At 47.6% G+C, this 24,389-nt stretch overlaps 1 protein-coding gene across 1 annotated transcript in view; it reads left to right on the top strand.

Moving 5' to 3' along the window:
* LOC144930234 (scavenger receptor cysteine-rich type 1 protein M130-like) overlaps positions 1-24,389 on the top strand; it is a 63,616-nt gene that overhangs the window by 18,515 nt on the left and 20,712 nt on the right. Inside the window, exons 5-7 of the mRNA XM_078851758.1 lie at positions 14,085-14,399; positions 14,853-15,164; positions 21,800-22,117. Coding sequence (XP_078707884.1) covers positions 14,085-14,399; positions 14,853-15,164; positions 21,800-22,117 — 945 coding nt within the window. The remainder of the gene's footprint in view (positions 1-14,084; positions 14,400-14,852; positions 15,165-21,799; positions 22,118-24,389) is intronic.

The following is a 24,389-nucleotide window of genomic DNA, read 5'->3' as shown; positions in this document are numbered from 1 at the left end:
AACAAGGCGAGCTAAAAACCACTGGTTTTTAGGACACTAAAAACCAATCAGGTTCTTAAAAGCAGAACTTTACAATAAAGAAAAAGTAAAAGAAGCACCTCTGTAAAATCAGGATGGAAGGTAATTTTACAGAGTAATCAGATTCAAAACACAGGATTCCCCTCTAAGCAAAACTTTAAAATGACAAAAAAAACCTAAACAAATCAGGAATAAACCTCCCTCTTAACCGAGGGAAAATTCACAAGCTAAAACAAGAGATTATCGAATGCATTTCCTTCCTATTACTTACAATTTGTAATCTTAGATACTTAGTTCAGGTATGGCTTTAGGAGATGTATTTTCCCTACCCTGGTTCCTCTCTGTCCCAGAGAGAAAAAAACAAAAACAAAACCCTTCCCCCACAGATTTGAAAGTATCTTCTCCCCTTATTGGTCCTTTTGGTCAGGTGCCAACCAGGTTACCTGAGCTTCTAAACCTTTACAGGTAAAGGAGGGATTTTATGCTACCCTTAGCTGTATGTTTATGACACCACCCTCTCTCAGTGGCTACTGCCAGCCATCATCTAGCCCCTTCTCTCAGAGGCAAACTGCAGTCTGTTATGGCCACTCATCACTGGCAAGGGTTGGACCTGCTGCCTTTCTAGCCCCACCTGCCTCCTTGCAGCCCTAGTACCTCCCCTAGCCTTTAGCAAGGCCTCAGCCTGGGGACTCACCAGGCCAGAGCTCCTCAGCTCTGCCTCAGATGCCCTGCTTACTCTCCCAGGCAGCCTGGTCCTTTGCTCCTAAGCTGACACAAGAATCTCTCTCCTACTCGCCCAGCCTGCCCTTTTCTCAGGGCCAGCTGTGCCCTAATTGGGTGCAACCACACCTGTGGCTGACTACCCAACCAGCCTCTATTGGCTGCTTTTAACCCCTTTCTGACCAGAGCCTGGTGACGGCCCCGCTACAAATATGAATGCAAAACATGTACATTGTCAAATTGCAATGTATGCACATGTGACAGCTTTGGCTCATATCATCTAGCTCAGATATACCCACCTCCCTCCCTGTTCTTTTTTAAATAACTTAGGACAGTTAATGTTTTCACGGAATTTTGAACCACACATTTCATTAACGCTGAAAGCATGCAGCCATTTTCATTCTGAGGCAGACACTAATTGAAAGACAAATTCTCAACAACTTTGAGTGCCTGACAGCTCTCTCTGATTTGAAAATGAAACTAACTTATGACCAAGGTGCCTTTCACCAAGCTGAGTCTATCACTGTACCAATACTGTATTTTTTGCTAAAGTAAGTTTTCACCCTGGTCTGTCTTTGGGCTTTTTAACTGCCCTTGATTCCCCTGCCAATGTGTGTGTGATAATTTCAGGTTGGAAAGTCAACCCTGTAATGCACACACAAAACACCCCTCTCCCTGGCTGCTCAGCTGGAGACTGCACTTGCCCTCCTCTCACCCCTGAGTCGGGGAACTGCCCTTCATTCCCTCTTCACCCATAGCAACACTTCCCTACCTCCTGCTGCCCTGGGGCTCGGGGGACCTCCGCGATTTACAAAATTGGCATCCCGTCTCACTCCTCAGCATGGACTACAAGGTCATAGCGAAAGCCATCTCGCTGCGGCTAGGATCCATGCTGGCGGACGTGATCCACCCAGACCAGACATACACTGTCCCGGGCTGCACCATCTTCGACAACCTGTATCTGGTTCGGGACCTCTTGGAACTCGGGTGTAGGGACAGTCTGTCATTCGCCCTCCTGTCCCGGATCAGGAGAAAGTGTTCGACAGGGTGGATCACGGGTATCTCCTGAGCACTCTGCAAGTGTTTGGCTTCGGACTCCAGTTTGTGGGTTTTCTCCAGGTGCTGTACGCCTCCGCAGAGTGTCTGGTCAGGCTCAACTGGACCCTGACCGAACCGGTCAGCTTCGGGCGGGGAGTATGGCAGGGGTGCCCCCTCTCGGGCCAGCTGTATGCTCTGGCGATCGAGCCCTTCCTCTGTCTCCTCCGCAGGAGGTTGACGGAGTTGGCACTGCGGGAGCCGGAGCTGCAGCTGGTCCTGTCAGCATACGCCGACGATGTGCTTCTCGTGGTCCAGGACCCGGGCAACTTGGTGCGAGTGGAGGCTTGCCAGGCCATTTACTCGTCAGCCTCGTCAGCCTAGGTCAACTGGGTCAAGAGCTCTGGCTTGGTGGTAGGGGATTGGCGGCAGGTGAGCTCACTCCCACCCGTGCTTCAGGCCATACAGTGGAGCATGGTCCACTGCTCTATCTGGGCGTTTACCTTTCCGCCACGCATTCGTCTCCGCCGGAGAACTGGCACGGTATAGAGGGCAGGGTGGTAGAGCGGCTCCGGAGATGGACAGGACTACTCCGGTGTCTCTCCCTTCGAGGGAAGGCATTGGTGCTTAATCAACTAGTCCTCTCCATGCTCTGGTACCGGCTCAACACCCTGGTCCTGGCCCCGGATTTCCTGGCCAACCTCTGGACATTGATTCTGGAGTTCTTCTGGTCAGGACTGCACTGGGTCTCTGCAGGGGTTCTCCATCTACCCCTTGAGGAGGGAGGGCAGGGCCTGAAGTGTCTGTGCACTCAGGTCCATGTCTTCCACCTCCAGGTCCTGCAGAGGCTCCCTTATGGTGCAGGTAGTCCAGCGTGGAGCGTACTGGTGCACACCTTCCTGCGCCGCTTCCAAGGGCTCTGATATGACCGGCAGCTCCTTTATCTCCATCCGAGAGGTCTTCCGTGAGACATCTCCAGGCTGCTGGTCTTCTACCAGGATCTCCTCCGGACCTGGAAACTGTTTACAGTGACCAGGTCCGTGGCGGCCTCCGTGGGGGAAGATCTCCTCGCGGAGCCCCTGCTACACAACCCCCAGCTCCGTGTGCAGGTGGTGGAGTCCCCCTCGGTGCGCCAGAGGTTGATCCTGGCAGAAGTTAGCAGAGTCGGAGACCTCCTGGACTACGACCGGGGAGACTGGCTGGATCCCCTGACGCTCGCTCAGTGCATGGGGCTCTCCAGACCTCGTACTCCTCTGTGCGTACTTCAGGAGGTGAAGGCCGCTTTGCCGCCCGCTGCTCGGGTCTACCTCAACTGGGTCCTAAGAGAGGGCGTGCCCCGCCCACCTTCCACCCCAGGCCCTCCGGACCTTTTCATTGGGCTCCTGCCCCATGGACCCAACTGACCCCCCCCACCCCTTCACCGTGCGCTGGCTACCCGAGCTGCAGCCGGTCTGTTTCCAGACCACGCCAAGGAAACATCTATACATGCTCGTGCTCCATACCCTTCACATCCTCACCCTCGCGTCCCGCCCTGACACAAAGTGGCGGGACCTTCTGCCACCTCTAGAGGGTGAGGAGCCCCGGTGGGCTGCCCTATATTCCACCTTGGTCCTGAGGCCCGCCGGGGATATTAGTTGGCGGCTCCTTCACGGGGCCATGAGCACAGGCATGTACTTGGCGCGGTTCACCCCAATCCCGGACACCTGCCCCTTTGGCGGCATGAGGGAAACCCTGGCACACGTCTACCTGGAGTGCGCCAGGCTGCAGCCCCTATTCCAGCTCCTCATGAATATTTTGTTGAGATTTTGGTTGCACTTTTCCCCTCACCTCCTTATCTATGCACTCCCTGTCCATGGCCCCACTAAGCCGCGGGACCTCCTGGTCAACCTCCTCCTGGCCCTGGCTAAAATGGCCATCTATAAAACCAGGGTGAGGACGTTGGCTGGTGGAGTCTCCTGTGACTGTGGGGCCTATTTACGATCCTCCGTCCGTTCACACCTCTGGGCAGAGTTCCTCTGGGTGGCGTCACTTTGTTTGACCCTTTGACCGCACTCCTGTCCCTGTTGTTCATTAGTTGTCCCCGGTAATTATTTGGTTTTCCAGGTCCTGTGGACCCCCCCCCCCGCTTAGGTTGGGGGGGATCCTTTAGCAGTGGGAGGGGGAAATATGGCTGCCTTGGGGCTTCACCACCTGGGACCCAGCTACATCACTTCCCTGACTCCCCACTCCCCTGCCTACTGGGGCAAGTGGGCTTGTCTTCTGCCTGGTTCCCAGCAGGAACAGTTTCCCAACTTCACCCTCCCCTGCCTCTTGCTGCCCCGGGACCCTCTTTCTGCTCTAGGGACATACATGAAGGCAGGGCTCAGTGGAAGGGCAGGTCTGTGTCCTCAGCCCTGAAGCTCTTGCACAGAGCTTGGTCCAACCCAGAAAACTGGAGTATTAGAGGAGCTTCTTGTGTCATCACAGCAGCTCCTCTGATGCTTTTGTAGGCAGCAAAATCCCATGACTCCCAATCAGCTTGAGAGATCTGGAAACACGGCAAGACTGCCTTCCCCTGGCTGCTTGGAGGGGACTCCCCACCTCCACCACCAACCTGAGGCTGGGGATCTGCCACCTAATCTCCTTCATCTCTCACCCCCATTTCTGTCTTCTGCAGCCCCCTCAGCTTCCCTGCACTTCACATCCCCCTATGTCCCTTTCAACCTCCCTTCCACCTCCAGCTGCCCTCTGCCCCCCACATCCCTCTCCCCGCAGCCTTCCTCCTGTCCCACATCCTTCTCCAAGCCATTCCGTTGAAACCTCTAAATCTGCCTCCTGCCCCCACCCCCAGGTGTCCTGCTCCCCGCACTTTCACAGAGTCTCTGTTGCCCCTGGGCCCTGTCCATTCCTCTCAGCCATAGAAGAGCAGCCATGTTTCCTGTGGGCTTCAGTCTAATTGAAAACAGTGGAAGATGGCAGCCAACTTTTCTCAGGGCAGCCTCAATCCTACGTGCCAACAGACTGTAGGCAGATGGCAGCATCTCACTGGCTTCAGCCCCACTGTCAGCGACAGGAGATGGCGCCATATGGAATAAGGGAAACTCCGAGACTTGGAAGTGGCTTAAAACTTAAAAGTTGGATGGTAAGTGACCGTGAATCCCAGTAATGACTGAACCTGGTGATATTCTGAAGCAGAGGAGCTCTCGGCCATGCCAGTAGCTGGCCCCAGCATTTCATGCTGACTCAGCGCACATCCTGGGCTTCAGAGGGACTCACAGACAGAGTGACATTCCTGGGATCTTCTTATATGGGTAACAAAGGTTGCCGTCTTGTCAGGGCCAGGGTCTTGTCAGGACACAAATCTACATGGACGAGCTAAAAGAAGGGTGGGGCCACCAACAAGGTGCCTTTCCTAACATCACTGCTAATGGCAGAGCCTGGAAAGGATCTGCACTGCCCACTAGCCTGCCTGTGGAACACACCACTGGCTGAAAGCCCAGTCCACGGCACTCAGCTGGATAGCCTGTCACTGTGTCAATGAAGATCCGTGGCTGGCTGGCCATAATCATGCTGACAGGTTGGATATTGGGGTGGGCTGGGGGAAATGGAAAACAGAGAGGTCTTTTTCTTGAAAGTTGAAGTCCTGGAGAGAGGAAGCCAGGATTGGAGAGGGGCTGCCTTTCTGTATAGGGTGGGGTTGCTACCGCCAAGACACAGAAAAACTGGCCCATCTGTGGGCAGACCCAAATCCCAGGGGAGGTGTCACTGGTCTGTGAACAGGGTGAGGTCCCAGAAGAGGAGAGGCTGGTCTGTGAGCAGAGCCAAGTCCCAGGGCTGGGGGCAAACATTGGAAGGGGCTCAGTGCTCAGAAAGTTATGGGAGGTTTGGTGGGATTTTGGGTTAGGAGTGTGGCACTGCTCTCCCATTGACTGGTGTCTGCCTTGGCACACTGCACACATGCAGATCAGGATGAGTGTGCCAGCCGGGAGGCCATTGTGTGTTTCCAGCTGTGACACGCTTAGCTGGAGTTCTGAAATCACTGCATGCCCAAGTGCATTTGTGCACAGCTTAGAAATTCTGGCAACACCAACCCCTCCCCTGCCCGCAGCCAATAACACCTTTGGACCAGCAACTGGGAAGGCCATGGAAAAACTAGCCAGGTGACTCAAAAACCAGCCAGATAATATAAGGATGGTGGCGGGGAGAGAGGGAAACCTCAGCCCTACAGTGCTCATTCCTACACATTTCTTTGTGTGAGTTTCTAGTGATAATAAAGCTTTCATCTCCCCATGCCCCTTCCCTCCTTTATCTCTTCAGTGCTGTGTTTGACTCACTTTGGGTCTTATCCAGCAGTGGCAGCTAAGGGTGCTCAGCCTCTCACAGAATTCACTCATCGCCTTGTGGGATTGTGCCCTGTACTTGGGGGACCCTCCCTTGCTGAACTCAACATTCTGGAGGTGCCCAGGGTATCATTGGGCAACCTTAACTCTGCATTAATGATGTTTTTTTACCATTTAATTCTACTCAAAGTCAGCTCTGAATCCCCAATTCTACCCACAATCTCAGAATAGCGCTACAACTTGGGGCAGGGTGATAGTTAAAAAGCAAACACTGGTGACTATCATCAGAAAGCCCCAGATTGAGCACTGTTGAGTTGACTGAGGCAGTTCACAACTCTTAAAGTTCCTGTTTCAGTGCCACCAGTGGAAGCCCCAAGCAACTCTTCACCAAGGGATCCTCCTGGAGCTGGCAATAACCATGGGGCTTATCTGCTCTCCAGATGCAGTCACTGCATTAGGTGTGGTTGTACTGAATGGTGGAGGAATTCTGTACCCAATTAGGCACGGTCATTCTACAGCCAGTATAACCTATTAGACTGGTATTCACACTGCCCTTCCTCCTTATATCCATTCTCCTACCCACGGCTGTATCCTTTCTTACTTCGTTTTCTTCCCTGTCAATGCTAAAATCCAGCATGGAGATTACCTGAACATCTCCCAACCATCTCCCCCAAATTCCTAGTTTAAAGCTCTCTTAATCAGTTGTGCCAGCCTCCATCCTAGAAGTCTATTTCCTTCCCTACTCAGATGAAGTCCATCCCGAGAGAACAGTCCTCTGTCCATGAATGCCTCCCAGTGGCCATACATCCCAAAGCCCTCCTTATAGCACCACTGCCTAAGCCATCTGTTGATAGTCATAATCTTGTCACACCTTTGTTGCCCTTCTCTAGGAACAGGCAGAATCCCACTAAAGATCACCTGAGCCTCCATTTCCTTAAGCGTCTTTCCCAGCCTAGCATAGTCTCCCTTAATACTTTCCAGCAAGAATGTAGCCGTATCATTTGTTCCCACATGTAGGATAATTAGGGGATTCTTTCCCGCTCCCTTTAGGATCCTTTTCAACCTCAGGTCTACATCCCGTATCTTAGCACCTGGAAGACAGCACACCCTTCTATTCTCTGGATCAGCTCTGGTTACAGGCCTGTCTATTTTTCTCAGTAAAGAGTCCCCGCTCACATAGACCTGCCTTTTCCCGGTGACGGTGCTGTTCTCCAGTCTATTCCCTGTTCCCTTTGGCTGCAAGTTCTTTCCATTCCTATTCTCCCTTGCAATCCTCTGCAACCTATCCCGTATCCTCCTGGAGCTCATAGTTGGTGTAGTCTCCATTGACTCTTCCCCGTTTCCTATAGGACTAGCCGCTCTTCTCTTCTTCCTTGCCCTTCCATCTTCAGTGACTACCTGCTGAGCCCCTTCTTCATTTTCCAACTCCACAAACCTATTCTTGAGCTCTATTTCTCCTTCACTAGCCCATCTTTTCCTCTGCCTGGTTCTTTTAGCCCTGATCTACACTAGGACTTTAGGTCGAATTTAGCAGCATTAAATCAATGTAAATCTGCACCTGTCCAAACGATGAAGCCCTTTTTTTCGACTTAAAGGGCTCTTAAAATTGATTTCCTTACTCCACCCCTGACAAGTGGATTAGCGCTTAAATCGGCCTTGCCGGGTCGAATTTGGGGTACTATGGACACAATTCGACAGTATTGGCCTCCCAGAGCTATCCCAGAGTGCTCCATTGTGACTGCTCTGGACAGCACTCTCAACTCAGATGCACGATTGTCTGCCGTTGCTCTGATGCAGGGAGGGGCAACTGATGACATGGCTTACAGGGTTGGCTTACAGGGAATTAAAATCAACAAAGGGGTGGCTTTACACCAAGGAGTATTTCAGGCAGGACTTCACGGAGGGTTCCAATAAGAAATGGTGCACCTAAGTTATTGTTCTTATTGGAAGAAGTAGGTTGGTCTGGTCTCTGATTGATACATGGCTAGATTTACCTCGCTGCACCTTCTCTGTGAGTGACTGCAGTGTGACCTAGAGGAATGAGTCCCCTAGACAGGGGGCGGGGGGGGGGGGGTTGCAAATGAGTACAAAACAAACTGGTCTATTTCTTGTTTTGATCCACTCCATCTATCTTTTACATTTTTGGCTGGCAGCAGACGGTGCAGAAGGACTGCAAGCCATCCACATCTCATGGCTGCTCGGCAGAAGATGGTACAATAGGACTGCTAGCCATCCTCATCTCTTGCCTGCCCGGCAGAAGATGGTACAAGAGGGCTGCTAGCAATCCGCATCACCTGCCTGCTCACCATAAGATGGTTCAATAGGACTGACTGCAGGACTAAAGAGAATGACCTGATCAAGTCACTCCAAATTTAGTCCCTGCACCCATGTCTGCCCAGGCGCTCCTGATCGACCTCACAGAGGCGACCAGGAGCACCTAGGACATCACGATGACGGCTACCAGTCCTACTGTACTGCCTGCTGCCACAAGGCAATGGGTTGCTGCTGCTGTGTAGCAATGCAGTACCACATCTGCCAGAACCCAGGAGACATACGGTGATGGTTACCTGAGTGGGCTCCATGCTTGCTGTGGTATGGCATTTGCACAGGTAAGTCAAGAAAAAAGGCGCAAAATGATTGACTGCCCTTTCTTTCATGGAGGGAGGGAGGGAGGGAACGGGGGCTTGACAATATGTACCCAGAACCACCGGCGACAATGTTTTAGCCCCATCAGGCATTGGGATTTCATCCCAGAATTCCAATGAGCAGCAGAGACTGTGGGAACTGGGGGATAGCTACCCACAGTGCAACACTCCGGAAGTCGATGTTTGCCTCGGTACTGTGGAAGCACTCTGCCGAGTTAATGCACTTAATGCACTTAGAGCATTTTCTGTGGACACACACACACTCGAATATATAAAAACGATTTCTAAAAAAATGACTTCTATAAATTCGACCTAATTTCATAGTGTAGACATACCCTTAGTCATATGCTTCCACTGACCACTTTCCTCACCCAGCAGTCTCCCCTCAGAATTCCTCAGTCCTAATTCCATCTGCAAGTCTGAGCGTTTCCCTTCAGATACTTCATGTTTTTGCTCCATAATCTCCTTGAACCCCTTTCTAAACTCAACCAGACTTTCCACCTGCATCTCCAAACCTCGGATCTTTTTCTCCATCAGCTCTATCAGACGGCATTTCATGCCGACAAAACTCTTACCAGGTGCCCCCTCCAGGATCATGTACATGCCGCAGCTTCCACATCCAGTCATCTTCGTTGTGTCCTCCACGACATGGGTCACTCCCACTGCTGCCTCTGTATCTCTCATAGCCTTCCCACCTAAATCCTGTTAATCTGGGAAACACAAACCACACCAAAACACCACCCCCCACAGCAAAAACAAACCCTGAACAAGCACCACAAGAGAAACTCCCTTTTCAAACTCCCCTGTTTACCCCTCTGTTTGCTGGCTCCTGTGCCGCTGCAGCTGTCTGTGTATCATGGCTGACGGTTCCACCAACGCTTCAGCTAGATCCTTAAGTATCTTTGTGTGACAATCAGGGTCCAGACACCCCAAGGGGAGAACAAGGGGCCTGAAACCCAAAGAATAAGCAGTTGAAACAACTGTTTGTATACAGTATTATTGTACTATAACAGTGTACTGGGTAAAAAGAAAAGGAGGACTTGTGGCACCTTAGAGACTAACCAATTTATTTGAGCATAAGCTTTCGTGAGCTACAGCTCACTTGGGTAAGATATCATATAAAAACTGGAGACATGCTGGTTACGGATATCATTGTGTGAGGCATATACAGATGGCGAGTAGAGTTATCTCTGTGTGATGGAAAGATGCTCCTAAAATATGTTTTGGGGACAGACTTGAGAAACAAGTTTGTCCTAGACAAAGGGATGTTGTTTTACCTGTTTGCCTGTGTCTCCAATGTAAACTGAGCAAGGTGAAGCCAGAGACAGTGGAAATTATGTTTCATATGAGCCAAGAGGATGATGGGAAGTCACTAGGAAGAGTCAAATAGCAAAGGAGAAGAAATTTATCTGGGGAGGCACTTTAGACAAACATTTCAAAAGGTTACTAGAGTATACAAAGAAGGGGAGAAAACTCGTTAGTTACCCATCCTTTAGTGGGCAAAGAGGACAGCACCCTCCAATTCCGTGAATGTTGGAGCCTCCTGCCGGAAGGCTTGGAGATGCTGGCAGTTTGATGTGAGAAAGCTGTTGAGGCAAAGATCATAGTTTGCTAAAGTAAAGTCTTAGACACTAGAAAGTGTTGTATTTTGTTTTGTTTGTAAGCATTTTCTGCTTCTGTTATCTCTGCTTAGTATCATTTAAATCTATGTTCTTTATTAATAAACTTATTCGTGGTTTTACCATAAATCAGCTCCATGCTGTGTGTTAAGGTAAAGAGTGTGTCCTCAGCTGGGCTTGCTACCCAGGGGTTTTAGAACCCAAATCAGTGGTAATTTAACTGGTTTTCTTCAAGAAAAAAATAATATGGCCATAACTCCTCTGTCTGATAAATGATTGATACAAACCAGAGTGCTTTACCTAAAACTACTTTATTGGGTTTCAAGCGTGGGATCACTATGTATGCTGTAGCAGTAGGGTGCAGAGCATTCCAAATATTTACAGTTATCTAAAAAGTCTGAAATGGTCTCAAGAAATTAACAGCCAAGCTACTGGGGGCCCCCTCCTTCCATCTTACTATTGGGGAACTTAGGTGTAAAATCCTTGCCAAAAGGAAAGCTTCCCCAGACTGCTCCAAAGCACACTTTCTAAATAATTTTTTTGTAAATTTTCTTTGGATAAAGCACACAGCTCATAATAGCCTCTAATGGGCTAATAATTTCCCCAGCAACAGCCAATAACAATTCATTATTTTATTAGCAAAATATTCCTGGTTATAACAATGATAAAGCTTACATGTTAGAGGCACCTGCTTACCGTACGTTTATTTTTTATTGTATTCTTCCATTTTGATTAGAAAAACTGCAAGCATGGAGCTATTTGGCCTTGCCTCTCAGGGTCATTAAACTATTATTAGCTATGTGATGTTTGGGTTTCAGCTGGCAGTGGTTGAACATACAAAATGACTGACTCCAGTGCTGTCCAATTGTGCGGTACAGGCAGGAATGTCAAATACAGGGCTACAGGCTAACAGGCTAGTGTGTGTGTGTAGTGTATCTGTGGGGACAGTCGACTTAATTTCTGTGAGGTTTGCATTCCTTCCCCCTCATTGTTAATATTAATTGTGTTGAGTATCTGCTCACCATTAACCTATTTAGTAAAGGTTAAAGCAAAATAGAAATTAAACACCTCAGCCTTCTTGATATCACCCCTTATTAGCTCTTCTTTAAACTAAGTAGAGGACCTGTACTTTACTTCATCTTTCTCTTACCCCCTAATGTATTTAGAGAACTTCTTATTAGTATTATCTTTTTATGTCCCTTGCTGGGTGTAACTCATATTGTGCTTTAGCCTCTCTGATTTAGTCCCAACATGCTGGTGCTGTGGTTTTGTGCTCATCCTTAGCAAGTGTTTCACATTTCCACGTTCGGTACGATTCCTTTTTGATTTTCAGTCCTTAAAGAGCTCCTGTGGAGCCATAATGTTCTCTTACGATTCTTTCCGTTTTTCCTTCACATCAGGATACTTTGCAGTTGTGTCTTTAATATTCAGATACTGTCAGGTCTCCTGACTTCCTTTTTTCTCTAAGATTTTCTTCCCAGGGGAACTTAGCTATCCGTTCACTATGTTTGTTAAAGTCTGGAGTTTTCGAAGTCCTTTTTACTTATTCTGTTTCTTTCACTCCTTCCTTTCCTTAGAATCATGACAACTATCGTTTATGGTCACTTTCACCCAAGTTGCCTTCCACCTTCTGATTCACTAACAATTCCTCCCTCTGGGTCAGAATCTAGTCTCAGATGTCGGTCCTCCTGGTTACTTCCTCTACTTTTATGGAACAAAAAGTTTTCCCCAACACATTCCAAGAACTGATTGAACATTTAGTGTTTTGCCTTATTACTTTTCCAACAGATGTCTGGGTAGATAAACTCCCCTGTTACTGTCAGGTCTTGTGTTTTGAATATTTCTGTTTGTTGTAGAAATGCCTCATCCATTCCTTCTCCTGATTGGGTGGTCTATAGTAGACCCCTACCATTACATCACCACTATTTTTCCTTGCTTTTATCTTTGCCCAGAGACTTTCAGCTGGTCTGCCTCTCACCACCTTCTGGGGCTCAGAACCTCAGACTTCCCAAGGTCAGACAGCAAGCCAGTGGCAAAGCTGGGGATAGTCCCAGTCCAGTGGTTTTTCCACTGGGCCACAAGGTTGCTATGTGATTCCTCAATGCTCCTCCTTGTCCTGTACATTTTGTTAGAATGGAATGGGGATAATGGTGGTTGTATAGTTGCTCCCGGGGCTTGCAAAGGGGTAGGGCTCCCGTAGATTGCAGCACACACACGGAAGGGGAGAATTCATGGCTGATGTGCCTTACTTCAACCCCTCAACTTTTTCTGCTACCCTTCCTAGTTTGCAACCCCTCATGTGTTTTCCCTTCCTCCTCTCCCAATCCTTACACTCTCCCCCTTCCCTGAGCCCACCCCGCAACTTCTTCTCTCCCCTACCACCGATTCCCATTTGTCTCCCTCCCCATAATAAACACATCCCTGGCTGAAAACCCAAACATTTCCCCCTGTTACCACCTACTCTTGCACCCCTGATCCCCCCTACCCTTCCCAGTCAACATTCACATTTGGAAGTTGTTTTCTTTTCAAAAGCAATTTCAGCACATTCTGAATATGTTGCTGTACTCAGATTATATTTACACCAAACAAAATCCCCCATGAGAGAGACCAATTGGAGCAATAAACCTGCTTTTTTAACATCACATTTCTTTTCTGAGCTGGAGTTGCGCTCACAGTGCCGGGGTTGGGGTGCCTAGCTGTAAAGGCCACAATTTACCCTCAAAGCCACCCACATCTCATGCTGGATTGTCAGGTTTCCAGACAGCTATCCTCTCGCACTGCACATGCTCAGTGTAGTCCATTAGATGTGTGTGTAGGCGCACAATCCTTCGCAAGCACCTAACTGGAGAAGCAGGCTCGTTTTGAAATAACATCTGAATTTGATTTCCCCCAAAGGCTGGTGGATGCCATATCCTCTGTTGGGGGTAACCCTCAAGTGTCTGAGACCCTGGTGCAATGATCTGAGCCTTGGTTTGATCTCTACCTGTGTGCAAAAATAAAACGCCAGAATCTGTCAACTTTAATATAAGCTGGTTTTTTTCCTTCCTGGGAGCTGTATCTCGGAAACCCCTTGGTGAAATGGCCCCACATTTGGATTACTAATACAACCCTGTGCTCTATGTGAAATACTGTATTTCAATCCAATCCAATCAATCAAGCAGATATTAGAGCACTTAGAAAAAAATAGCTTTGAAGGAAAGCTGGTCTCAACCTTAACTGTTGCAGAGCTGTCACTGAGCTAGAATATCACCACTGTGTATGCTATTCCCAGTCAGACCCCTGAGTGCAACTGTTCTGATTCAGTAAGCTTCCAGTAACCTAGGACTCAGCACCCTTGAGAACCCCAGTTTCTTCCCATGGCATTTGTGTGATAACTTAGGGGCAGCCGCTCCAGACTCCTGACCAGCACTCTGGAACCACCGAAGCAGAGACTGGCCTCAGCCAAAGACAATCTGTCCCAGGCATGACCCTGTCCCCAGAGCAGTAAATGCCAGGGTGGAGTTTGGTGGGTGCTGTGTGACTTCCCACAAAGGGCAGATATGAGCAATAACGCCTGCACTGAAAGAACCTGATAATCAAATCTGAACATCCTCATTTACAAAGTGCCCAGTAAACTGGGAAGTAATTATTAGTTAATTATCCCAGGTCACTGGGGCTCCTTCGTCACATCTTTGGATACAATTGTGCAAGAGAAATGTTCTTCTGATCTCCCTTCTCCTTCTTCTCAGGATATGCCGGGTACAGGCTGGCAAACGGCAGCACAGGGTGTTCGGGGAGAGTGGAGCTTCTCCACGGAGGCGCCTGGGGAACCCTCTGTGACTCCCAGTGGGATTTACAGGCTGCCCACACCCTCTGCCAGCAGTTTGACTGTGGATTCGCCCTGTCGATTCCAGCAGGGCAGCTCTTTGGCACAGGAGACGGGCCTGTCTGGAACGGCAAGTTTGGCTGTGAGAGGAATGAATCCCACCTGAGGGACTGTCTTGTAACTGCGCTGGGCACAACTGAATGTCCCCCTGAGAGTGAAGCCAGCGTGGTGTGTTCAGGTGAGCAGCTGCAATGGGAAAGAAAAGGACTGGGGATTGGGGAACATCCTCAGCCAGATCTTCACAGTGTGTCAATCAGCCAAGCTCCATTGGGTTCAGTGAGGCTATGCTGATTTACACCAGGTGGGGACTGGCCCATAAATTGGAGCCCTGTCCCTGCACCAGCCAAGTCTGCTGGAACTGATCCCTCAGTGAAATGCTTGTGGTGCCTTGAGTATGGAATGTACCAAGGGAGCCAAATTCTTGTCCCTTGTCCTGCCTTCGAACTAACAGATGTGGATCGAGTATCAGTTTGTGAATGTGCAGGTATAGAATAGTCCCACAGCCCCCACAGGGTAATTGCTAGCATTGATCATGAGCAAGAATCCCTTCCTGTTCCCCACTCCCCTCCCTGCCATTGCCATTAACACTGATCACTGCACCTCCTCGACACTCACTTTCCCTTGTGCTCAGGGTGCCTGGGCGGCAGGTTAGTGAACGGCACCGAGTGCTCCGGGAGAGTGGAGATCCAACATGGAGACACATGGGGAAGCCTCTGTGCCTCCCAATGGGATTTGCAAGATGCCAACGTCCTCTGCCATCAGCTGAACTGTGGATACGCTGAGTCGATCCTGGGAGGAGCCCATTTCGGGGAAGGGAGCGGAACCGTATGGAGCGACACTTTTCATTGTGAAGGGACTGAACCCTGTCTGTGGGATTGTTCTCGCATGGCCCTGGGCAATCCAGCCTGCTCCCCCAGAGACACGGCCAGTGTTATTTGCTCAGGTAAGTTTAATATAGATGTGTATATGTTAGTTACAGTGCAATGTACTGCCCAGCTTAGGATCATCATGAGTAGTCCCACTGACTACAGTACTCAAGGTAAGTAGGGGTATCGGAGTGTTGCTCTCTTTGTTTAAGTTCCCCAGATCAGAGACACCTCCAGGTGCAGTGAGGGGTGGCGAGGTGGATCCTAGCACTAGGCTAGAGTGAACCGGAGAGAATGGCTCTGTGCTATAAACCTGGGGTTTGTGATTCACAGATTCCCTCAGTCCCAGCAGGGCTGACTCAGCCCTTCATCAGGTTGAGGTTGGTGTTGCAGAAGCAACCTGTACACAGAGATTTCATCCATGCTGTGTGTTAGAGAGCTTATGCCTTCACTCTCCCACTTCCCTGGTCCTTCTCACATGAACAGAGAGCAACAATACCCGAAGTCCGAAGGTGCAAACAATTCGATGTTTATTGGGGTGAACTTCCAGCAAGCTTAAATACAAGTTCCTTTTCCTTATTTCCGAATCCCAACTTACTTCCTGTTTGCCCCTAATTTATATAGTAATATTCTTAGCTATACCTTAACCAATCATTCTACTAAAATTTAACTAACCAATCCTAACATATTGTAACATGATTATGTAACCAATTATATCCCACCACCTTAATTAGTTTACACCCAGCAAAATTAATTATACAGCAGACAGGAACAATCACAGAACCAGACAGAGATTATACAGACAAACAGCAGCAAAGTGGGAACTATAATGACAAGACAATACAGAAGTGAGGATTTCACATCCCAGTATTGATAAGTGAGTTCTTGCCAGACAGGATGCTATCAAACTAAGTTTTCTTTTACATTTTCTAGGCACTTCCCTTTCTCTGGAGCTGATAGGCATACAATCCTGTCCTGATAGTGCCTAACAGCCCAATAGCTTATTTCAATGTGACTAGTTTGGAATGTGAGGATGTGACCATTCGCTTCCCAGGTTATGGCTGCCTCTGCTGCTTAGCCAAAGGCCTTAGCCTAAGAACAGGGCCCCAGACTGTCACAGTAAGAGAAGGACCTTACATTGGCAGACAGTGATTTTGATTCTTTCTTTTATACCTCTAACTAGCCAAGTGATAAGAATACACCTACATTCTTAAAGTACAGGCCTTTACAGGCAGGCCTGAATATCTATATCCTAACACTGTGGGCCCATTACAATCCCATTACACTCTCTGGAAAAGTAAGTGTTTGCCCTGGTGTTCCTGGCCAAAATGCTTCCCCCGTTGCCCATCCTGGGTTGTGCGCTGGTGGGCTGCAGCCCTCACCTACAGAGCTTGCTCAGTGGGTGTCTATGTTTGTAGATCATTAATTCCCCACAGCTTTCTACTTCATAGAAATAGTCATTTCTTTGCCAAAGATCCCAGTTTTCAGGAAAGCGTTCAAATGGCTTCAGAGCTTGGCTTCTGAGCCAGCTGGGAACTTTCACAAAGATCCTGCTCTTCGTGAGAGCAGCTGACGCTTTGATGAAGATCCTCCTCTACAATGCAACACAAATACTGCAGGGATCCTTTTTCCTGCAGGCTTCTCCAAAGATCTTCATCGGCTTCCCCATGCCACACCAGGGAACTGCCATAGCTGATAGATGGCAAGTCGTCTGATTGCTATCCATAGTGGCTAGGCCCAGATTTTTACAGCTGTTTCGCTGTTGCTCCATTCAGCATGGCAATGCCTAACTGATTTAAGAGCCTACGTTTCATTTTCAGTAAGGATTTAGGCACTTCGCAGCCTTCATCCATGAGATCAATAGGAGTCACATCCCTGAGTGACATAACTGTGCCAACCTCACCCCCACTGTAGACAACAATAAAAGAATTCTTCCATTGATCTAGCTACCACCACTTGGAAAGATGGATTACCCACAGCAATAGTAAAACCCCTTCTGTCGCTGAAGGAAGCATCCACACTACAGCGACATAGCTGCAGTGAAGTTCTGTGTCACTGTAGCACTCACAGTGTAGACATGGCCTTAGTAAACCAAACATTTAATGCACACAGAAAACATTGTATGAATAAGTACTCCCAGCTATCTCCGTGACACCACTGATTTCCTGAGAAAACTACAGTGCATTGGTGATCTTCCAGAAAACACCATCCTAGCCACCATGGATGTAGAGGCTCTCTACACAAACATCCCACACACAGCTGGAATACAAGCTATCAGGAACAGTATCCCTGATCATGCCACAGCACAACTGGTTGCTGAGCTCTGTAACTTTACCCTCATGCACAATTATTTCAAATTTGGTGACAATATACACCTCCAGACCAGTGGCACCGCTATGGGCACCCTCATGGCCCCAAAATATGCCAGCGTTTTTATGGCTGACCTGGAACAACGCTTCCTCAGCTCTCGTCCACTCACGCCCCTTCTCTACCTACATTACACTGATGACATCTTCATCCTCTGGACCCATGAGAAGGAAACTCTGGAAGAATTCCACCACGATTTCAACAGCTTCCACCCCACCATCAAACTCAGCCTGGACCAATCTACACGGGAGGTCCACTTCCTAGACACCACGGTGCAAATAAGTGACGGTCACGTTAACACCACCGCTATACCGAAAACCCACCGACCGTTATGCCTACCTTCATGCCTCCAGCTTCCATCCCGAACACACCACATGATCCATTGTCTACAGCCAAGTGCTGAGGTACAACCACATTTGTTCCAACCCCTCAGACAGAGACCAACACCTACAAGATCTTCACCAAGCATTCTCAAATCTACGATACCCACACGAGGAAATAAGGAAACAGATGAACAGAGCCAGACGTGTAGATCAACAGAGCCAGAAGCCTCCTGCTGCAAGACAAGCCCAAGAAAGAAACCAACAGAACTCCACTGGCCATCACATACAGTCCTCAGCTAAAATCTCTCCAACGCATCATCCGTGATCTACAACCCATCCTGGACAACAAGCCCTCACTTTCATAGACCGTGGGAGGCAGGCCAGGCCTCACCCACAGACAACCTGCCAACCTGAAGCATTTTCTCACCAGCAACTACACACTGCACCATAGTAACTCTAACTCAGGAAACAATCCGTGCAACAAACCACAATGCCAACTCTGCCCACATATCTACACCAGCGACACCATGACAGGACTGAACCAGATCAGCCACACCAATACCGGTTCATTCACCTGCACATCCATCAATGTCATCAAGTTGTATTGGGGGAGGTTTAGGTTGGATATTAGGAAAAACTTTTTCACTAGGAGGGTGGTGAAGCACTGGAATGCGTTACCTAGGGAGGTGGTGGAATCTCCTTCCTTAGAAGTTTTTAAGGTCAGGCTTGACAGAGTCCTGGCTGGGATGATTTAGTTGGGGATTGGTCCTGCTTTGAGTAGGGGGTTGGACTAGATGACCTCCTGAGGTCCCTTCCAACCCTGATATTCTATGATTCTATGATAATATACGCCATCATGTGCCAGCAATCCCCTCTGCTATGTACATCAGCCAAACTGGACAGTCCCTATGTAAAAGGATAAATGGACACAAATCAGATATTAGGAATGGCAATATACAAAAACCTGTAGGAGAACACTTCAACCTCGCTGGACACACAATAGCAGATTTAAAGGTAGCCATCCTGCAGCAAAAAAACTTCAGGCCCAGACTTCAAAGAGAAAATGCTGAGCTTCAGTTCATTCGCAAATTTGACACCATCAGCTCGGGATTAAACAAAGACTGTGAATGGCTAGCCAACTACAAAAGCAGTTTCTCCTGCCTTGGTGTTCACACCTCAGCTGCTAGAAGAGGGCCTCATCCTCCCTGATTGAACTAACCTCGTTATCCCTAGCCTGATTCTTGCTTGCAGATTTATTCCTCGCCCTGGAAATTTCCACTTCATGCATCCGACAAAGTGGGTATTCACCCATGAAAGCTTATGCTCCAAAACGTCTGTTAGTCTATAAGGTGCCACAGGACTCTTTGCCACTTCAACAAAAGCTATAGGAAAGTAAATCTATGGGTTCTCCTTACACAGACCTTCCTCCATTTGTTTCTCTTACAACTTAACGTGTTCCATACTTCAGCACAAACATCCAAACACATTCCCCACTGATCTTCTCTTAGAGATGATTTCTCAGGCTTTGCAGTGTGGTTGTAACATGTAGTGGGTCTTCAGAGCTTGAGAAATGGCAGTACCTCAGCCATTTCAAACACTTCAGAACTCGGTGAGCAACGAAACAGTCTGGGGACCTTAGCAGCTAGCAGCGCTCCAGCCCTAGGCTTGGGTTAAGAGTTGACTGGGTATCTCAGTTGCTGGTGAAACAGAAATCTGTAGCCTGTATTCAATGTGGTACCAGGATTGGAAGCAGCCTCTACAATATCTCTTCCCTGGATCTCTGTGAGGCTCTCACTCCATGGAGCACTGTCTTCTCCCCATAAACCCAGCTAAATCAGGCAAGAATTCACAAATCCTCACCTCACCAAGTGCTGCCCCGTTCTCTCTCTTTAACTGAGACAGAATCCCAGTTTAGAGCAGTCAGCTGATAGCTAAATGTAAATTCCATAGGCTCTGTGGTCTCCACAGCAACAAATACTGCCCCAGCTCTCCCTCTACGTCCATAGACCACACCATGGTGCACCAAACATTATCGCAATGGAGGGCTTCCTTAGAAAATAAAGCTGGCATAGCACTGCCCTGTCTCCACGGTGGTACAGGGGTTGGGATCAGCCCTCACAGCAGATACATCTCTCAGCCACTGAGTCCACAGGGCTGTCTTCGACACGGTATACATTAAAAAGCTGGGTTGACCCAGCTAAATCACTCAGGAATATGTTTCAGAGTAACAGCCGTGTTAATCTGTATTTGCAAAAAGAAATGGAATACTTGTGGCACCTTAGAGACTAACCAATTTATTTGAGCATAAGCTTTTCGAAAGCTTATGCTCAAATAAATTGGTTAGTCTCTAAGGTGCCACAAGCACTCCTTTTCTTTTTTCAGGGATATGAAAAATCCTCACCCCTGAGTGACACATTAAGCCAACCTACCACCCCCCCCCAGTGTAGACAGCACTAGGTAAACAGAAAAATTCTTCTGTCAAGCTCGCTACCACCTCTCCGGGAGGTGGATGAACTATAGCAATGGGAGAACCCCTCCGGTCGGCATAGGTAGGGTCTACACTAAAGGGCTACAGAGGTACAGCTGCAGCTGTGCCCTTGTAGCCTTTCAAGCGTATAAAAGCCCTTCAACTCCTGTATTTATAACCTTCCCCCCCCCCCGACCCTGCACTCTAGCTCTGCCCTCAGAGGGTGACTAGGGTGTGGGGTTGCCCATAACGTAACAGAGGCCCAGAGTATCCAGATAAAATCTATGTCCCCTCCCCATGGCATCTTTCGCTTCCTGTCACAGAAATAAAGTCAAATGCTGCAGTACAAGGAATGTGGGTCACACTGACACAGAGATTCTGTGCAGGAAGTAAGGGGAGATTACACTGGGCCTAATTCTTACTAACCCTAAGGGCTCATTTACACCTGCTCAGAGTATAGGAGTCTTAATGTGAGATTCAGACCATACAAAACTTTAATAAAAAACAGAGTAGTTAAATACCTGTCTTAAGTGTATTACTAATCTCATCTATAAATATGGAGTCACTACTGTCCTCTGTATGTATATTCTTATAACTGTTTATATATTTAGGAACATTTGACAGGTTTACAGATCACATTTTGGGAGCACTTTGGCTCCTTTGAAATGTAAGGTGCCGCATTCACTGTATAAATCTCCAACGACCTAATCACCAGAAAGGGTCTTCGCTTCTCCCACAAGGAACTTCAACATCTTTATGTGCTCACAGTGAACAAAGTTTTAAAATGAAAAATATATATGTTTAGAAAAAAATGGGATCTTCTTCCCCATTGCCCAGAGGTCACTCTCTTCTCCAGCATCATCTCCAGCCAAGCCAATAGCTAGACTTTGTGAGAAAGGTAACTCAAGCGTCCACAGTTGCAGACCTGGCCTGGAAAATCCTTGCTGAGTGCAGAAAAGCCTTTATTGTGTTAGCTCCTTATGGGTTTGGAGCTGACGCCGTGATCGCAGACCACCAATGTACATTGAACGGGGACAAACAGGGCAAGGTTTTCTTTAAAGGAGCCATGTGTCCTGGCAGTCTGGATCCGGGAATTGCAGCAGTGAAGTGGGGCGCTTGGTGAGCTCATTGCAGGCCAATCCCTAGACTCCTGTTGTAAATCACAGCTACCTCACAGCGCTGACGCTATCAATGTGCGGGGTGAGCACTGAGCACTTTTGCACAGACCATTTTGGAAACCAGGGGCCTGATCTGCCAGGTGTTCCTGAGCACTCTCCACTCACATTGACTCCTTAGGGAGGTGAGAGCGCTCCACATCGTGCAAGATCTGATCTCAGAGCTGGGGAATTCTTTCCTTCCATCACCTCCTGCATTTCTGAGTAGACAGACAAATGAAACCCTTGAAAGAGGCTGTTCCCTGTATCACTGCACAGCGGTGAGAGTTACCTTCCACTCAGCACAGAAACCTGTGTTTCACATCACACCTGTGTATTATTTCTAATGCAGTACCAGCAGGGAGTGTTATTCAGCATATTTTTTGTCTCTGTGAGCCCAGGTCGTTCTGAGGCGCTCAGACTGTTGAATGGAGAGAACCGATGCAGTGGGAGAGTTGAGATTTCCCTCCGTGGTGTGTGGGGCAGAGTTCTGGATGACCAGTGGGACATGGACGATGCCAGCGTGGTGTGCAGACAGCTCCAGTGCGGAGTTGCTGAGAAAGCTTATAACCCCCCTATGTCTGAGCGAGGAAGGGGCCCCGTGGGGCTGAAAAGTGTCCGATGTGGAGGAAATGAGACTCGTCTGACTCTCTGTGACATCTCCCAGCCTGAAACAACCCAGGCAGGAATTGCTGAGGACGTTGGTGTGGTTTGCTCAGGTGACTTAGTGTGAAAATCTTATAAATATCCTGTCCTTGTTCAATGGAACATGACCCACTCCAGGGCCTGCCTCCACCCCACCTTGTGCTGTGATCTCGGCAGTCCTTGAAATGATGTGGATCTGATGTTCAAACTGGGACCGATTTATAGTAAAAATATATTATATACAGAACAAAGCATAGCCATGGTATAGGCACTATAGCAACCTCTTTCTCTGTCTCTCTCTCATATTTTTATGGATTAGAGCTGTTCAAAAAAATTTCATCAAAACTTTTTTCCTGTGAAAAATCTTCACCATAAGATTACAAATTTTCTCAAATAGTTTGTTTTCATTGAAAATGTTCAGATTTCAGTTGAAAAACTTGGGCTGTTCATTAACCACAGTTAACTCACGCGTTTAACTAAAAAAAATTAATCGAGATTAAAAAAAATCATGATTAATCGCAGTTTTAATTGCACTGTTAAACAACAGAATACCAGTTGAAATGTATTGTTTTATTTCTGAATGCAGTTATTTTTTGTACATAAATCTACATTTGTAAGTTCAGCTTCCATGGTAAAGAGATTGCACTACAGTACTTGTATTAGCTGAATTGAAAAATACTATTTCTTCCATTTTTTACACTTCAAATATTTGGAATAAAAAAATATAAAGTGAGCACTGTACACTTTCTATTGTGTTTTGTAATTGAAATCAATATATTTGAAACTGTAGAAAACATCCAAAATATTTAAATAAATGGTATTCTATTATTAACAGCACAATTAATCACGGTTAATTTTTTTTTAATTACTTGACAGATCTATGAAAATCCCAAATTTATTTGTGGAACATGAAAAATATTCATGGTCATTCATATTTTGTGGGGAAAAGGATGAATTTCCAAGCAGCTCTAGTGTATCTAGTGGCTTCTTTATGTTAAAGTCTTAAAAAAACATGCTGTCTTGAATCAGAAAAGGATTAATTTCCAAGCAGCTCTTGTAGCACCTTAGAGACTAACCAATTTATTTGAGCATAAGCTTTCGTGAGCTACAGCTCACTTCATCAGATGCTCATGAAAGCTTACGCTCAAATGAATTGGTTAGTCTCTAAGGTGCCACAAGTATTCCTTTTCTTTTTGCGAATACAGACTACCACGGCTGCTACTCTGAAACCAAGCAGCTCTTGTGTATCTAGTGGCTTCTTTATGTTAAAGTCTATAAAAAACATGCTGTCTTGAATCAGAAAACAACAGTAAGAAAAGGAAGTCACATGCAACCTGTTTTGACCAAGGCTGCCATGGATAGTAGCTCTGGGCTAGATCCCCCAAAGGCCTTGGGCGTTGCAAGGCCTGACTCCTAGGTGCCTTGCCATCGAATGGGATCCTCAGCCATGAGTCACGCGCCCAGCTCCACGTACAATGCATGGGGAGAGTTAGGCACCAGAAGCCAGAAAGCTGAACAGGGAACCACCTACATTTGCCAGCAATGAAATGCCAAGGAAGGGAGTAGGGCCTAGATACACAAAGTTATTTCGTTGCCAACCTGCCATTGATCGAAGTCTTAGCCCCCTGACACACAGGTAGAGGTAGGCACCTATCTCTGCTCAGGGACCTCAGTCATGAACCCACTCCTGGAGCTAGGCACGTAAGCCAGGTCAGCTCTCTCATCTCCCCATTTTACACGTGACCCAGTGGTTACAGCACTCAACTGGGAGGTGGGAAATCCACATTCAATCCCTGCTCTGCCTGATTTGGAGCAGGGACGTGAACACAGGTGAGTGCCCTAGTCACTCTAGACTGTGCTGGGGTGGGTCTCTCCTGCTGGAAATGTTCCACTTTGTACAAATAATCAGTCACTGAATCCAAAAAAAAAGCTAGAGATTGATTCTAGCTGGTGGCCAGGGCACTCACCTGGGATATGGGAGAGTCAAGTCCCTGCTTCAGTAAATACGTAATGATTTATATATTATGTATTTATAAAGAGGCAGTTAGGTAGCTACGTTCCTTTGTGGCTCTAACCCTCTGTCACTGGGGAAGTACATCAAAGTTGCTTTTATAATGTGACCTTGTGAAGTCCTAATCCTATAACTGCAATTTTCCTTCATTTAAAGGTTAAAAAAAAAAATCTGTGATGGGATTTTTTCATTGTTCTTGGTTGTACATGACTATTGTACAAAATAATTCTATTGTTCTTTTGGCTGGTATATATTTACAGTAAGTTCCAACAGTAAAAGTAAACAAGTAACAGATATTTTAACTATGTCCCTATATCATGCACTGTACGTTACTG

Source organism: Lepidochelys kempii, chromosome 1 (genome assembly GCF_965140285.1).
Source record: "Lepidochelys kempii isolate rLepKem1 chromosome 1, rLepKem1.hap1, whole genome shotgun sequence".
Classification (NCBI taxonomy): domain Eukaryota; kingdom Metazoa; phylum Chordata; order Testudines; family Cheloniidae; genus Lepidochelys; species Lepidochelys kempii.
Note: the sequence above shows the minus strand (reverse complement) of the source record. Positions and strands in the feature narration are given on the sequence as shown.